Source organism: Mastigoproctus giganteus, chromosome 2, assembly GCF_048544385.1.
Source record: "Mastigoproctus giganteus isolate SK-2022 chromosome 2, ASM4854438v1, whole genome shotgun sequence".
Taxonomy (NCBI): Eukaryota; Metazoa; Arthropoda; class Arachnida; order Uropygi; family Thelyphonidae; genus Mastigoproctus; species Mastigoproctus giganteus.
In genome coordinates, this window is record NC_143576.1 from 133,713,431 (window position 1) to 133,732,035 (window position 18,605).

The 18,605-nt window shown below is 38.2% G+C and overlaps 1 protein-coding gene across 1 annotated transcript in view; it reads left to right on the forward strand.

Moving 5' to 3' along the window:
• The window catches only part of LOC150089578 (DNA (cytosine-5)-methyltransferase PliMCI-like), a 596,839-nt gene that overhangs the window by 25,824 nt on the left and 552,410 nt on the right, over nt 1-18,605 (forward strand). Inside the window, exon 4 of the mRNA XM_090368675.1 lies at nt 10,498-10,573. Within this exon, the coding sequence (XP_090224801.1) occupies nt 10,498-10,573 (76 nt within the window). The remainder of the gene's footprint in view (nt 1-10,497; nt 10,574-18,605) is intronic.

Below are 18,605 nucleotides of genomic sequence, written 5' to 3' on the forward strand. Positions count from 1 at the left end.
TATGTACCTTCATAATATGACTATGTACATAGACAGTACATAGTGAAATGCAAGCATATGACATCGAAATGAAAATAAGAAACAATTTAATATTAAATGTAATATTTATTAGAAATTTCAAACAAATCTTTCAGTCAAAATCAAACAAATCAAACAAAACCAGTCTTTGCTAGCTAAAAAACTTATCCCGCCAGTGCTATCACCAGTTTCGCCAAAGTGTTGATAAAGGTGTTTTGCCTTTTCACGAGGCGCCTCCGTAGCCAGGTGGGAAGGAGCAGCAGTGCGTAGCACACGCTTCTTGATTAGACCGGAGTTCGAGCCCGTCACCACCAAATACGGAGGATGCGGAAAGGTCAGGGAATGACCACCGCATATCCCGGAGCAATATGGCCTTAGTTGCTAATGCTCCTAAAAAAAAAAAAAAAAACCAAAAAAAAACCAAGCCTTTTCACGAATGATGAGTGAACTTAATGGAATTTTATTTTGAGTTTGGTCTTCTATCCACAGATTTGAAGCTTTTTCCATTTTTTCTAATTTAACATCACGAGTTACAGAGCAAATTTTTGAAGCAATTAGCGCGTTTTCACGGACACTACGGTGGATTTTTTCTTCCGATTTTTTGATTGATCGTACTGTTGACTCATTGATTTTATAATGTTTTGCCACTGAGGAGACACTTTCACCATTAGAAATTTTATCTAATAACTCAATTTTATTCGCTGATGTCATCACCTTCTTTGATATTTTCACATTTCTCTTGTTATTCGTAGCCATATTTTTGTACGGGTTAGAAAGAACTTGTCCACAATAAAGTCACTTTCTTCCGTTAACACACTCGAAAAAGTCTGTTTTACACTGCAAAACATAGATTTATCATTTTTTAAGCATATCAATTTATAAATTGAAAAATTTATTCAATTTATAAGCATATAAATTAAAAACCTTCCATGGCAAGTGCATAACACATACTGAACAAGGATTAGCGAGAAACATCCACGCTCGCGATTTTGTCAGCCCTCTCCCCCCACCCACTGAGAGCTGTTTTGACCGGGAAAGATAATTTTAGCCACTCCCATGTTTTTTTATGGCGGAAAATATTCACGGCGCTTTAAAATTCACATTTTTTTAGGTTTCATTTTATATTAAATCGGCGATCGCGAATACGCGAAACCGCGAATACAGATACCGCAAATAGCGGGGGTTTACTGTACTTGGAATTCACGAAGTCTTGATACTGTTGCAGATAAAAGACTGCTGTATAAACTAGAAGAGTGTGGCATTAAGGGCAAGTTACTGCTATGGATAAAGGAATGGTGAAGTGAAAGGAGAGAGATTGAGAGAGATTATCAATGGGCACTGCTCTTCATGGACTAATGTGGATTTCCCCAGAGTTCAGTGCTAGACCCATTATGGCCCTAATGTTAAAGTTTGCAGATGATACAAAGGTCGGCAGGGTGGTTAACAACAGTAACCAGGGGTGGCTAATGCAACAAGAACTGGGGAAATGGGCCGAGAAATGGCAGTAGAACCTTAACATTGATGAATTCAGGGTGCTGAATATGGGTAGCAGTAATCCCAGAGTAACTTATCAACTGTGTGATACTACACTCAAAGTAGTGGTATATGAAAAAGACCTCTGGATAATTGTGCAGTCAGATATGGAATTCTCTGATGAGTGTAGACATGCTGCCAGGACAGGTCATGGGGTTTTGTCTGTGATATTCAGAAACTGCTAGCAGGGGATAAGGAGGTGATTATCCCTTCGTACAAGGCCATGGTTAGGCTGCATCTTGAGTATTGTAAACTGTGTGGACAGAAATCATGGGATATCTGCCTAGTAACAGGTAGGCCCACCTTTCGCCCTTACAGGGGCAGTCACTTGGCAAGACATTGAGTCCACTAGTTCACAAAAGAGTTCTGCAGGTATTTGCATCTATGCTTGCTGCACCGCTGTCCGTATTCCGTCAAGTTCCTTGTTGGAGGATTCAAAGTTTCAGCAGACCTTTCCACAGCATCCCAAAGATGATCCACAGGGTTCATGTCCGATGAATGGGGAGGCCATTCCATGGCAGTAAAATCCGCAGAATGCTTTTCGAACCATGTTCAAGTCACCATGGTCTGTGGAGAGGCACATTGTCCTGAAAAGTCCATTGCCCTGTGCCTGTGGGTGCATGATGACCATGCAGGGATGCAGATGGTCTTGGACACATAATCTGGATCATTCAGAGATGCTTCTAGACATACTAGAGGTCCCAATGTGTGCCAGTTGAACATGCCCCAGACCATTACCGACCGTCCACCTTCCTGAACAGTTCCTTGTTGACATGATGAATGCATAGCTTTGCATTGTTTCTGCCAGATACATACCCTCCCGTCCACTCGAAATAACTGGAAACTGGATCTGATGTTCTTTCGCCCAGTTGAGATATAGAGTCCTGTGTCGTGGTGTTAGCAAAGGGACTCTGGTGGGTCAGCAGCTCCCAAAACCTATTGCGTCTAATGATCGCCTGATAGTCTCGGTGGAGAAGTTTCTGGTGCCTCCCTTTCTGAAGTCGGCCGTGATTTGTGCCACTGTTGCTCTCTGGTTGGCTGAAACAATGTGGGACAGACATTGATGGTCACGTTCATCCACCACCTTTCTTTGCCCACAGCGCTGTCCACGATGAGTTTTACACTGGAAATGGCATATTCATGATACACATTTGATACTGTCAAACTGGAACAGTGCAATTTCTGTACCACTTCTGCAATAATGACCCATGCATTGGACACCTACCATCATCCCTCTTTCAAGTTTGTTTAGCCCATGATGTTTATCCATACTGACATTGAATTACCATCTACCTGAATGCAGTGTACCTGTGTACCTATGTACCTGCTGAGCGGTGGGGTTCGTCCACTAATGAGTGGGGTGACAGTGTTGCGTTGACCAAGAACCAGGTATCCGATGAATTCTGTCGTTTCATTGTATACAGGTCTGGAGGCTTCACTTTAGGAAGGATGTAGATCTGCTGGAATGGGTGCAGAGAATAGCAACGAGATTGGTAAGGGGGAACAAAAGGGTGCTAAAAAGGTTTCACTTCTGCAAATCGCAGCTTCTGATACCAGGCACCTGCATGAAGTACCAGGCTTCTGATACCAGGCACCTGCATGGTGATCCGACTGAATGGTGCAGGATAGATGTGCGGACGTTTGCCTGCAGCCGGCAGGTGGTTGATTGTTGGGAAAGGCTTCCATTTGTTGGGTGCCTCCGTAGACAGGTGGGCAGGAGCAGCAGCTTGTAGCACACGATTCTTGATTAGACCGGGATTCGAGCCCGTGACCACCAAATACGGAGGATGCGGAAAGGTCAGGGAATGACCACTGCATATTCCCAGAGCAATATGGCCTTAGTTGCTAATGCTCTTAAAAACCAAATAATAACAATAGCTTCCATTTGTTGATTGTGTAAGTGGATGGTTTGAATAAATTCAAGGAAGAATTTGACAAATCTTGAGGGTATGGGCGTGGAAAGTGTGTACAGTAATACCCCGACTTACGCTACCCCGACTTACGCGAACTCGGAGTTACGCGGTTCTTGATTTTTTCGTTTGGCAACGCTGCCGCCCACTATCTTCAAGGTCGTTTTTCATATGTTATCGATATACGGTGCGACGGCGGAGAATGAGGGCGAAAGATGAACAAAATTCAACTTTGCTGCTTTTATGTTTTTTATATCAGTGAAGGGGAAACACATTTCACCATAATAACGTAAAAACCAACACAATTCCAGCTATCGGTATAATCGCAAATGCAATTAGATCGAGTTTACTACCAGTTTATAACAGATTTCATTAGCAGAAACGCAACTGGATTTTTATTGTTTTATGGTAGTAACCCCTAGAAATGTGAGGTGTTAATAGTGTATCTCTGCCTTTATGGTGTTGTTTATTCAGTTGCTACATGCGCGCAGCTTTGTTTATACGTATCAAGCGTGCCTCCTCGTTTTGTAATTGTGCTTTATTCCCTAAAAATGAGTAAAATACTTAATTAAAAGGTGTGAAAAGGAAGCGTCCTGGTGAAGACATTGCAGATTCAGAGAGAAAAAGAAAAGCAATTATCGATAAACAGAGGCGGACTGGATCAAAAATTCTTACCCGGAAAAATTTATAGTGGCCTCATACTATGGTTTATGGCCAAAATCACACTGGCCCACCGGGGTTTCCCCGGTAAGGCTTATGGCCAGTCCGCCTCTGTCGATAGAGAAAAAATAAAAAATTGTGAAACGCTTTGAGCGAAATGAAAGACCATGTGATATTGCACGTGCTACAGGCCTAAACGAAGCAACGGCGAAAAGCACATGACAATTGCAAACTTGACAGGTTGAAAATTGAAAAGGGCTCAATTGTAAAGAGCTTAAAAATTTTAGAAAACATAGACTCCAACGGAGAACGCGTTATAGCTACAAAGCAAGGAATAAAAAAATTATTAGCTTGCTACGAAGAAATTCTGCATGAAAAAAAGACGTCTGTGTCGTCAGACGAATTTGTTAGATTTTATGAAGCCATCGACATCGAAATAACTTTTTAACGTAAGTCATTTGTTTTTTAATACATATTTCGTATTAATATGTATAAAGAACTGCAATTTTATTAATATTTTTCTTCTAAACTAGTGTTTTTGTTAGTCCTTGGTCCCAATTAAGCAAAATTTATATGCATTTATATGCAAAGTTGTACCCCGACTTACGCGAATTCGACTTACGCGATTTTCGTCGGACCCACCTATCGCGTAACTTCGGGGTATTACTGTACTGTTTTTTTTTTTTTTTTTTTTGACTAATGCTATATAAGCTTACTTTCTTGCATCATTTGCCACTACTATTACAACTACTACTTCTTGGAAACATTTTGTGCTTACCTAGTTTTACAGGATCCCATTAAAAAGTGGTAAGTTATTGAGAACTGCATTAAATACAGTCTGAGTAACAAGAATTTTAATGCATCACTCCTGTGGAAGTTTGTCACTGAGAAATTCTGCTTATTGATATTCGAGTTGTTGAGTGAATATGTGCACTATGCTAAGCCAAACTGGAAAATTTTCTCTGGCTGTAAATACAGTTATCCTTCTTAGTCTTCCTTATGAACTTACAAGCTTATGAACAAGAAGTTTTGAAACCAGAGGTTCACATTATGTCCTTAGGTCATATGATCTTTTGTTTAACATTAACAAACCCACAAAACCGTGTTCCTCAGTTTTAGGTAAGTTGGTAAGGATAAATCAGATTTAAAGATGTTCAAGGAGCTTACACTTTAAGTGGGTGTGATTTTGTTGAATTATACTAGTGTTTATATTTTTTTAATTTATTCTATATATACATTAAACTACAAACGTTAATTATATTGATTATGTAACTGATTAGTTTTAAAATTGGTTAAATCATTAACACAGCCACTTGAAGTTCAATAATATGTCATAGAATTTACCAGTTTAAAATTGTTTATAATTATATGATACAGTTCTGTATTTAAAATTGTAGTATGGGATATTTTAAAGGCATTTCATTGTGTTATTGAATGTATTGGTTTTTTTATGTAATTTCAGCTCACTTATGTCTACTAGTAAATATGGTTTCTACTAGAAATGGTATTAAATGCCAATAACGGAGTTTACATCAAGATGATGTGACCAGGAATTATTGCCATTGGTAATTCATCTGTTAGTCATGATCTCATTGCTTGCATGTATATGATGGAGCTCTGCCTAATTCTGATGTGCTGGATGTAGGGAGTTATTTGAGATTTTTCTTCACACTTGATATTTTTCTGTTTTTCAAGATAGTAGACAGTACATTTTTCAGTGCCAGTTTGCTTTGTGATGTCCACTATAGGATTATTGGCTTGACCAATTCAGTTGCTTTATGACTGGTGTTTTACAGCTCAATCTAGCAGTTGTGAAATTGAATTGTAAGTTCTTTTTTTCTGCAAAATTGCTGAAATGTACCTCTGCAATGTACCTCTGTCAATTGGTATACTTTTGACAGAGGTACATTGACATGGACTCTTATTATGGAATTAGTTAATTTATCCATTTGTTCATTTGTGTTTGGTTGGGAAACTTAAAAACATTATAGTTTTTCATATGGATTGTGTTTGCATGCACAATGGTTTTAAATTGAGTGTTTCTAATTTAGGGTATGACCCTTTAATTTTTCTCTTGTTTTTTTAATTGCATTGCTTCAGTATGCTGGAATTACAGTAAACTCAAAAATCTGGCACTTTAAAATCCAGCACATTTTACAATAAAAAAAAAAAAATCAACATTTTATAAAGCGATATTATTAAGTAAGGAATCTGACAATTATATGAATGATTGCATTTGCCTCTAAAAAACTATGCAAAAAAGAGTGACATTTTTTTCTTAAGAATATACTTGCAGAACTATCCTGTCCTTTGTTGTCCTGCACCTGTGTGGTGATCTAATTGAGGTATATGAAGCCTCTTATAGTTTGAGCAAGCTCATTGCTGATGGGATTCTTCCTCTTACTCATATTATCCATCTGAGGGGACATAAATTGAAATTGAGGAAAGACAATTGTAGATTTAATGTGTGAAAATTTGCCTTTAGCCAACAGGTGGTTGATAGTTGGAACAAACGTCCACCTGTTGTAGTGGAGGTCAACAACTTAAATAAGTTCAGGGCAGAACTAGACAAACATTTGGAGTGAATGGATGGGTGAAATGGGAAGGTTTTTTTTTTTGGTTGATGCTATATAAGATTGCTTTCTTGCATCATATACCTCTACTAATAATGCTAATTATCCCTGAAGCTTAAATCCTGCTCACAAAATCAGATGAAAGGACAGTAGTAATTATGCTTACAGATGTAAATAAGTTCAGTTGCTTGCACTTAATGATCATGGCAATGGGATCCTTTAAAACAAAGGATCTAAAATCCCCTCTAAAATTTTAAAGAATCTAAAATACAGTAAATTTCAAATTTTGGTACCTCTCAGTACCCAAGGGTGCTGGATTTTACAGAGTTTACTGTAGTAATATATAGTTTATAAATTTAGAAAGAATTTAAAAAGCTTTTATTTATCAATGTGGACCCTCTGACTCATAGTGAGAATTCGATTTCTAATGGCTGCTTTGAAAAGTTGGCAAATAACCAGAGTTTTTAAACAAAAATTCTGGTTATTCTGTTTAATAACTATTAAGCAAACAACTCTCCTGATGGGAAAAATTGCATCACATGATGATGCGAAAACATCAGTACTTACCTTACTTATTAGTGTTAAATATTGGTGTATTAACCCCCTAACGGAAACTAACTTTTTGTAGCTAATGTGCCTAGATCATGGGTCAGCAACCTGCGGCTTTAACTTTTAGCCCACATGAAATATAATTTGAAATGGAGTTAGAGGACTTAAAAATCAAGGACATGTGGAGTGAGTGCAAGACTAAAATGCCTTAAAACTGAAATTGAAGATTTGGAAAGTCAAAAGGCTGCCCTTGCAATTCTACATAAATGGAACGTGATAGATGAGTTGAAAAAGCAAGACCAAATTGTGTTCGATGTGTGGAGTAGCTTACCGGACAAGTATCTAAATTTGAAAATATTTGCATTTGGACTTCTCTCAGTTTTTGGTTTGACGAATTTCTGAGGGCAAATATTTTCGAACATGAACTATATTGAAAATAAATCAAGAAACCATCTGAACATGCTTAAAGTTAAAAAATTGTGGCATACTCGCCTGATATTTAGAGACTCACTCAAGAAGATCAACAGCAAAAGTCATTAATTTGTAACTAATTCAATGTTTGTTACGTTTTTTTTAGTATTAATAAATAATACTTCAACATATATTTTTTTTAATAAAACACCTTCCCACTCCATTCCATTTCTTAACCCCCCCCCCCCCCCAGCTTGAGCTGAGGTACAGTTCTTCGGATTCTCTCTCTCTCTCTCTCTCTTTTTTGAATTAGATCAAAAATGGCTCTTCACACAAAAAAGGTTGCCGACTTCTAGTCTAGATTGACCTTGAACAAATTTGTTGAGGCCTGCTTATTGACATACACTCAATATCTGAAGATTTTCTTTTGGAAGCACCATCTATGCCACAGGCAGTAATTCTGTGCATGCTCTCTTGAAGAGTGGACTGTTGTGTTAAAATATTAGTCATTTGGCCAATGTATACTGCATTACATGTTCACTGGGATGTTCAGTTTTCATATTTGTAAATTTGAAATGTCATCACAAAATTTGCTAATATGAAAAAAATATGACACTTTTAATGTGGAAATGCTGCAGCTTCTCTAGAATGCTTGCAAAAAGAAAGCTTATTCTAGTGCTCTTTAAATTAATTTACTGTATGATTTTACTGTAATATATATGCATGGGTTTCACATGATTTTTTGTAACATTTGCATGATGTGATGAGTAATATAGTTGTTATATGTAATTCTCTAGCACCAATTAGTTTTCTTTGTAGTTATTAGAAAAGATGTAACTTATTTGCTCTAGATCCTTTATTGGCATACACTCAATAAAATATCAAACAAATATTATAATATCATTTTTATTTTCTTTTATTAATTATTACAGAACATTTAGAGCTAATATTTATAATTGTATTGCAAATGTACACCGATGAGCCAAAACATTATGACCACCTACTTAATATGATGTTGGCCCTCCATGTACAGCCAAAACAGTTTGTACCCGGGGAGGCATGGGCACTACAAGATTTTAAAATGTGTCTTGTGGTATCTGGTACCAACACATAACCAGCAGATCCTTTAACTCCTGTAAGGTCCATGGTTGAGATGCCACAAATCGGAGTTGTTGTTCCGACACAAATCACAGATGCTCGATGGGATTGATGCGTGGGGAATTTGGAGGCAATAGCTGGAAGTCTTCCTCATGTTCCGTGAATCAGTCTCGAACAATCCGGGCAGTGCGGCATGGCGTATTATCCTGCTGAAAGACGGCACCGCCAGAGGGGAAGACCGTTGCCATGAAAGGGTGTACCTGGTCAGCATTGATGTTTAGGTAGGTGGTAGACATCAGAGTGCCCGACACATGGATGACTGGACCCAGGGTATCCCAGCAGAACATCGCCAAAAGCATGACACTGCCGTCACCAGCTTGTTTTCATCCCATGGTGCATCCAGGCACCATCACTTCCCCAGGTAAACAATACACACGTACCCAGCCGTCTACATGGTGCAGCAGGAAACATGATTCATCGGACCAGACAACCTTCTTCCATTCACTCAAGGTCCAGTTTCAATGCTTGTGTGCCCATTGTTGGCGCTGTCGCCGGTGAGCCGTGGTTAGCATGGGCACTTGGAGCGGCCTGCGGCTATGCAGCCCCATTTTCAGCAGGGTTTGATGTACTATGTGTTATGACACATTACTCCTGTCATCAGCATTCCAATTACCAGAGAGTTGCGCCAGAGTCGTCCTTCTGTTGCCATGTACCATCTGGGAAAACCTTTGCTCACCTCGGCATCGATGAGCCGTGGTTGTCCAATACCTTGCCGACAGTTTGTGGGTTCCCCCTCTTGGGACCACTTTCGGTAGGTACTAACCATGGCTGACTGTGAGCATCCCACCAACCGTGCTGTTTCGGATATGCTCTGGTCTCGCCATTACAATTTGGCCTTTGTCAAAAAAAATGCTTAGGCCGCTTCCTTTCCCATCTGAAGAACAAGTGTAAACTGATTTATGGAGCTCAGTAGCAGGTGTTTTTTATACTGTGTCCCAACCCGCGCACGTGCCGTAGTTCACCTGCAGTTGCTTCAATTTGAATAATGACTTGCTGATGATAATGTTTTGGCTCATCGGTGTATATATTAAGGTGAAAAATCAATTAGTTTTTGCTTATGTTTAAGTAAGTATCACAAAGCTCGTGAACACCAAATATGGAGGATGCGGAAAGGTCAGGGAATGACCACCGCATATCCCCGGAGCAATATGGCCTTAGTTGCTAATGCTCCTAAAAACCAAACAACAACAACAGCCTTGCATTAGAGACTGGTGTGACTTGCTCAGAATCATAGCAAATCTTGTTAAATACCATAATGTTCTCTCATTAGCTGTATGTATAGCTAGTCTAGGTATAGAAACAACAGTTACATTCTAATTAGTCTGATAGTCATTCATTTCATTTTTAAATCATAAAATGAAATTATATCTTCAGAAATTTTATTCCATCACTAATAGGAATAAAACAATCAATGTAACATTGATTTTTTTTATATGCACATGTTTAAACTTAGAAGGATTCAAAAATAAATAATTACTTTACATATAATTTATTTATTCATTTCATATAAGTTATTAAATTACATTCAGATCACTTTGCTTTTTGTAAAAAATCATTGCTGTCCCAGATGTGGATGCAGTCTGCCACTTCTTGATACCTGCTCTAGCATTACATGACACTAATATTAATATTGTTTTGTATTGAGTGATTAAATCCATTTTTTAAAGTTTATTTGTTTTATGTAGGCTCAAATGTGGATGATGATTCTTTAGAAACAAGAATGGATGGGCAACTTACTATTGTAGATATGTTTTCTGCGGTGTGAGTAATTTTGTGCATATAGTAAATATTGATGCTGTGGTATGAATTAAATGTGTGGTACAGTCAAACCTCTCAAATCAGGAAGTCCATTGTCTGCCACCCACCACCAATTTTCTGGCTATGTTCAGAAAGTAAATGAACCTGGCAAACCACTTGAGAATCAGCAAATTAAATTCTCAGATTGGCCATTTGTCAAAATCACACTGATTGTGCAGGTTTCTCTTCACCTGTAAGTTCTTATTACATTCCAATGGAATTTCGAAACCTGGTACATCAGAGAATTGTCTAATTGCTATTTGTGAACAAGATTAGTGATTCAATGATAATAAGTTTCTGAGATTCATTATTCATGTATGAGGCGTTAGATTGAGGTAATGATTCTTCTAATGTTTACTGGTTTTGTGAATGTTTGTTTTTAGAACTTATTTCTTGTTTGTAAACATCAACACAACTTCCATGCTTGTATTTGCCCACTGGCCATCTGAAAGAAAATTAAGTATCCTTGAGGATATGTGCCTTCCAAACCACATACAATGTTTATTATTTATTTTGCAAAACAGTTGTATTGTCAAACAGATGCTCATCATTGGGACTTTGGTGCAGTGAGTATGGTAACTTTTTTGCTTTTCCTCTTTTAAAATAAGCCATACTACATATGGCATACCTTGGAAGGCCTGAACATGTACATTATTATGAACAATAGCTTGACATACAAAAAAAAGGCAAAAGTGTTTTTTGCCTTTTTTTTTTGTGACTGATATGGCCACCTGAAATCTGGAAAATTTCAGTATCTGAAAGGGAGGTGAGGTAGCTGGATTCGAGATGCTTGACTGTAATTATATTTAGCAGTTATGAATTTATAACTGAGGAAAAGAACTCGATTTCCCTTGAAAGATTTGGTATAAGTTGTGTGTTTTTATCCATTTTGTATATTTTATTGCTTTTAGTAAATAGTCTTTGGTAAAATGTTTTCAGTTTTATTTTATATTAAGCCACTGATTTTATGCTTTTCTGTTTTTTGTAATAATTTTTATATTAATTTTGTTGAAGTCATATCACCTTATATTATATAATTAATAATGATACATTGTAGTGAAAAATTGTAGCATCTAACAAAGAACGAAAAAATGAATATTATATTGTGCTGGTTTATGGATCCGGAACACTGCTAGTAACAGCAGAAATACCCAGCAACCATAATGAAATATAGACAAATATGTTAGATAAGCGTATGTGTAGGGGTGCTGATCTGTCAGGTGTAGTTATAATGGAAAAAAATATTACAATGCATCTAAAAAATAAAAGCAGATTACATAAAATTAAATAAAATAAATGAAAATATACAAATAGTACTTAATGCTATAGATCCTAAGATTTTAACTAAGTTATCAAGGGCCGGCAGCCAAAACCAAGGGAAATACAGCAAAAAGCTAGGCTTCTGTTTCTGTTATGATATATAACATAGCAGACAAAAAGCGAGCAGACATATATATCATATCCAACCTGACAGAGACCAAAAAGGAAAGGAATGTAAAACCAAACAAATACAGTTCTAAAATTAATAAAAGTAAAATGCAAAATTAAGCCAAAATTAATACGAATTAATTCCAGTTAAAGAAAAATTGAAAGAATAGCAAACAGGTGGTAGATGACTCCCATCAACCGGTGAAATACCACCACTTTGCTTATTGGAGGCTTGAAGTGGTGGAACCCATGTTTAGTCTGTGGAGCTAAGTTCCGGTCAACCCTTCCCTATCTCTTCCATCATGCAGTATGATTGATGACTTTTGAGGTTATGATGAACGTTGTGGCGAGATCCAATATTCCTTACATTTCGAGGGTACAGCTCTAAAACGGTGTTCGCAGGCCGGCTGCTAGTTAGTACACCGGACTGAACCTATTGGTAACTCTCTAGGAGGCTTCCGGATCAGCTAGTGTATAATCTTGCTACCTCTACTCTGCCAGATAGTGACTGGAGGGAGTCCGAGTAGTGCGTATGCTGGGAGTATTGTCGAGGCCACGTTATGTCAAGGATCTGGGTATATTCTTACCACATGTACGCCATATCCAAAAATTTCATTACTTCATACAGCATGTCCCACCCACTTTTTCTTACTATTGAATACACCATGAATTGTCAAACTAATAGAGCAAGCTTATCTGCGAAAAGATCTAAATCTCCCAAGCACTTCCTAATTCATTTCACAAATATACGTGGTCTCAATTCTAATCTCAACAATGTCCATTTCCACTTGCAGTCTGCCAAACCCTATGTACTTTTTCTGACAGAATCTCAGTTATCTGTTGATTCAACTACTGCTCATCTCAGATGCCCAAATTATTCGCTGTATGATTCCTTTCGCCTCAAAGGAGGTGGTACTTGTGCATATGTCCGTTCTGATATTCCCTGTCAGAGACTTGGCAATTTGTAATCTCCTCTCTTTGATCTTCTCTGGCTCAATATCTCTCTACCTCATTGTGTCAAATTCATCTATTGTCTCTACCGTTCTCCCAACTCCACTAATCACTTGGAGCTCCTTGACTTCCTCTCTTTGCAACTTGACTTTAATGTTCACAACTCCAGCTGGCTTCCGTTTTCTAGTCACACCGACCGAACAGGTTGAGATGCTGAGGCTTTTGCAATTACTAATGACCTAGCACAGATTGTTCATTTACCTACAAGAATACCGGACAATCCTAAGCATACAGCTAATACGCTTGATATTTTTCTCACAAACAACCCTTCTAAGTACACAGTCGAAGTGAGAGGTCCTTTAGGCACTTCAGATCACAACTTGGTGATTGTCTCTTCTCCAATGGAACCTTTATATTATGGCTATTCCCAACCTTGTGTTGTTTGGCATTACAAGAATGCAAAATGGGATGACCTGCGAGACTTCTTTTCCTTGGTTGGATAACTGTTTCAAAACTTCTGATGTCAACGTTTGCTCAGATCGTGTCAGTGAAATTATTCTTGCAGGAATGGAATCCTTTATCCCACACTCCACTTTAAAATCTTGTCCTTTATCTAAACCTTGGTTTTCCAATAAATGTGCTAAGGCTCTTCAAGAGAGGAATGTTGCATATCGTAATTGGCTTGTTTCTAATTCTTCAGTTTCATTTTCTGCCTACACCAAAGCTCGCAACAATTGTAAAGCAGTTATTAATCAGTCCAAACTAGAGTTTGAACAGGCTAAGAGTAGAAAACTTGTTTCTTGCCCTAATGGTAGCCGAGCATTCTGGTCTCTTGCCAAAGCTATTGGCTGCAACTTTTGCCCATCTCTGCTCCCACCTCTGTCCAAACCAGATGGTTCTGTTGTCACTTCAGCCAAGGATAAAGCTGACCTGCTAGCATCCCATTTTTCTTCCAGCTCATGTATTAATGATCTCGATAAAACACCTCCCACCATTCCCAACACGCTCCATTCAATGCCTCCTGTGGTCTTCCGTCAAAAGGATATCAGAAGGATTTTGATGAATCTTGATGCTAAGAAAGCTCCAGGTCCTGATGGTATTTCTCCACTTGTTCTCAAAACCTGTGCTCCTGAACTTACTCCTATTCTTTGCCGCCTTTTTTCACTTTCTTATTCCAAAGGTGTTTTTCCTACTGCTTGGAAATTTGCTCATATCCAGCCAGTTCCTAAAAAGGGTGACAAAACCCTCCCATCCAATTATTGTCCCATTGCAATTACTTCTACTCTTTCTAAATAATGGAGAAATCAATTAACCGCCAATTCTTAAACTACCTAGAAACCTTCCGTCTGATCAACGATTGCCAGTATGGATTCCGTCAGTGTCTGTCCACTGGTGATATTGCTTATGTTACCCATTTATGGACTAATTCAATGGAAAGGTTCTGTGAAACACAAGTAGTTGCTCTTGACATCTCAAAGGCTTTTGATCGTGTTTGGCATAAAGGTCTTCTAAACAAGCTTCCATCTTATGGTTTGCCAACTGTTTTTAGTAATTGGTTATCCAGTTTTCTCTCTGATAGCTCACTGAGGGTGATGGTAGATGGCTCTCTGTCTTACTTCTCCACTAATGCCGGTGTCCCCCAAGGTTCAGTTTTTTCCCCCACTCTTTTACTCTTGTATATTAATGACCTTCTTCCATTGAATGGAAATCCTATCCATAGTTTTGCCGATGATAGCACATTGCATTCCACTTTTCATTTTAAGAAACCTTGTCCTGCACAATCAGCTTCAACTTCTCGAAAATCTGCTACCAATTCCTTAAATGTCGATCTTCAGGTAATTCTCCAGTGGGGCAAAGACAACATAGTTGATTTCACTCTTCTAAAACTCAGTCTTGTCTTATATCTCGCAAAAAGGATTCTTCTGCTCCTATGCTTATCTTTAGCGACACTCTGGTTGCTAGGCAAAATGATATATCTCTTTTGGGGATTACCCTGACTTCTAATCTCTCTTGGCACAAGCACATTACAAATATTGCTTCCTCTACATCTAAAAAACTTGGTTTTCTCGTTTTCTCTTGGCGTTACTTTTCTTCCAAACAGCTGTTCACTCTGTATAAATCGCAAATCTGGCCTGCTATGGAATATTGTTCCCACAACTGGGGTGGTGCCCCCAAAACCTCTCTCAGGCTTCTTGATTCCATTCAGAAGAGGGCAGTTAGTTTAATTAATGATTCATCTCTAACAGAGTCTCTCCACTTGCTTTCTCCTTGACGTACTGTTTCTGCTGCATGCTTTTTCTACAGATACTTCCATGGGCGCTGTTCTACTGAATTGGCTTCTACAATTCCTGCTCTCTCTTTCAAAACAGTCCGAACACATGCCGCCGCCAGCTAACATCCATTTACTGTCCAACTTCAAACTCACAGAACCAACTTTTCATCTTCCTCATTTATTCATTCAACTGCCATTTTCTGGAACAACCTTCCTTCATACATATTTCCTGAAAATTACAATCTACAGAAGTTCAAGTCCAATGTCAACAAATATTTTCTTTTGTCTTCTCAACCTCCAACCCAAGCATGGTACTAAGTACTATAGGTTCTAATACCTCTCGTGTTTGGGGTTCACATAAAAAAAAAAAAAAAAAACCAGAATTTTTAAACATAAAAATTGTGGTTATTCTGCTTAATAACTATTAAGCAAACAGCTCTCTTGATAGGAGAGCTGTAAGATTTAAGATTAAATCGAAAAATAAGAATAATTCACACTGGGTTTTTGAGGTTCCTACCAATATTAGAAAAATTTTATTAAGCTCTGATAGTCTCCTGTATTTGGGTTTTTCAATTCTTAAGGATTTTATTATAGCTTCCCACTGTTTCAAATGCTTAGGTTTCGGCCACTCTGCCCGGAACTGCCGTCAAACTGACAGTACATGTGGGCACTGTGGACAGCAAGGGCATAAAATTCCCTTGTATAATATATAAAATATATTATACAAGGAAATTTTATAAAATAGCCAAGAATGTCAAAATAAAGAATCGCCAATTGTTTGCCCCAATTGCAAGATTAGGAAGAAAAAGTCAGACCACTCATACCGTGACTTAAAATGTCCGGAGTATTTACGTGCCTAGGATCAAACAAAAGCTTTGACCAGTTGTGCATAGAACAAACAAAATAAATAATAATATAAGAGGAATGGTTAAAATAATTCAACTTACACGATCTTTCTGAAATTGTAGTAGAGCAAAATATTGGCATTCTTGGTCTACAAGAATTATATACCTACAAAGATGTAGTCAGAGGTCTACCCAATGACTGCAAAATCTTACAGTCTGTCACTCAAACCACGCGGATTCGAGATAATGCTGTGGCTAGGGATTGGGTGGCTCTGGTCATAATGGATCCAAACATTGCGGTTACTAGGATTAATGGCTTTTGCACAGAGCACTCCACTTATGCATGTTTGTAGGGCATCTTTGGGGAAATTTACTGCATATCACTTTATATGCAATGTAGCCAAACTTGTCAATCCACAGAACCATTCTTGAACTATTTGGAAATGGCCTTAAACAAATTAGCTGGGAGGAAAGTGTTAATTCTTGCGGATGCAAATGGATCGTCAGCACCATGGAACAGCCCTGTTTCGGATTCTAAAGGCGAGCAATTAGAGGAAATTATTCAATCAAAGAACTTAACTATTTGGAATTCCCCAGGGCACCTACTAATGTTTGTCTCTGCCTCTGGACAATCCTTTATTGATGTCACATTGACTAACAGAACATTTGGTCACTGTGTCAGGGCCTGGAGGATTCATACCTCCCGGACCGGCACTGACCACAATGTTATTGCATTCAACATTGTACCGTCTTCAGATCCCATAAATCTTAATTGTATTTATGATTTTTCTCGTTACAAAACACAAAGTGCAGATTGGGATCGCTTTGATTCCAAGTTAAGAGAAATTTTCACTGTTGACAGCATTGAACATTTGGGAGGACTGGATTTAAACTGGCAGTTGCAAGAGGTAATGAAACTTATTACTGAGGTTTGTGATGGAACTCTCCAAAAGAAAAAGCAAAGAAGAAATTCTGTCCCGCGTTGGACTCAGGATCTTTCTGCTTTGTGAAGCAATCTAATGAATGCCAGGCGAGATTAACAATGTGCAAAACATAATAACAGACCAAATGAGGAGATCGGGCCCCTTGCAAGAAATTTATGAGGAGATCAGAAGAACATATTTTAATTTTATTTATAAAGAAAAGCATTTAGCATGGGAATGATTGGTTGTTGAAAACAACCAATACAAACTGGTTGTTACAAACAAACAATACAAACAACCTTACAAACTGGTTGTTGAAAAGAGATCTGGCAGAGAGCTTCTCATCCATATTAAAGTCAAATAATACTGAAACGGTTACATGGTCAGAGACCATGAACGCTATTCTGGATGAAATAATACATCAGGATATTCAGTCTCCAGAAAATACCAAACAGACTAGAATAAGAATAGACCATTTAACCTACGAAGGACCTTCATTTGAAGAAAATTTCAACTGTGAGGAGATTGATGAGGCCATTTGCTCCATGACGGAGGGAAAATGCCCAGGTTTCTGGCAAATTTGGAAAGTTTGTCCAAAATTGATTGAAAATCTATTTATCACCTGTCTTAAAGAAGGTTCTTTTCCCAAATTGTGGAAGCAAGCGAATTTGAAAATATTAAAAAATCCTAACAAATCCGATCTCCTCATTTGGTCTGTTATTATGTTTTGCACATTGTTAATCTCGCCTGGCATTCATTAGGTTGCTTCACAAAGCAGAAAGATCCTGAGTCCAACGCGGGACAGAATTTAACTGAAAGGGTAGCTGTGGGGATAAGCACCAGACCGCCAGTAACGACGTCATTGGTTTGAGCCTCGGAAAAAATAAATGCAGATCAAATTAAACGCGAAAATAAGTGGTGCCATCTAGCGGACGAAATAAGAACTAAAATATATTTTCAGGTCTTGTCTGACCAATTTGATTGGATACTATGATGTAGTCACAAAAGAACTGGATGCAGGGAATAACTTTGATATTATATATTTGGATCTTAGAAAGGCTTTTGATACTGTTGCGCATGGAAGACTGCTGCACAAATTGGAAAAGTGTGGCATTGGAGGCAAATTGCTGCTATGGATAAAGGGATGGTTGAGTGGCAGAAGACAGAGAGTGGTAATCAATGGACACTGCTCATCGTGGACTAATGTTATTAGTGGAGTTCCTCAGGGTTCAGTGTTGGGTCCATTGTTGTTTTCTGTATTTATAAATGATATTGATGATGGTGTATCAGGCTTAATGTCCAAGTTTGCAGACGATACCAAGGTTGGCAGGGTTGTTAAGGACACTACTGATACTATGCTGCTGCAACAGGATCTGGAAAGGTTGAGCAGATGGGCTGAGAGGTGGCAAATGAAGTTTAACATTGACAAATGTAAAGTACTACATATGGGAAACAGTAACCCCAGATCAACGTATCAACTCTGTGGTACTACGCTGACAGTGGTAGAGAATGAAAAGGACCTGGGGGTAATTGTGCAGGCAGATATGAAGTTCTCTGAGCAGTGCAGATGAGCTGCA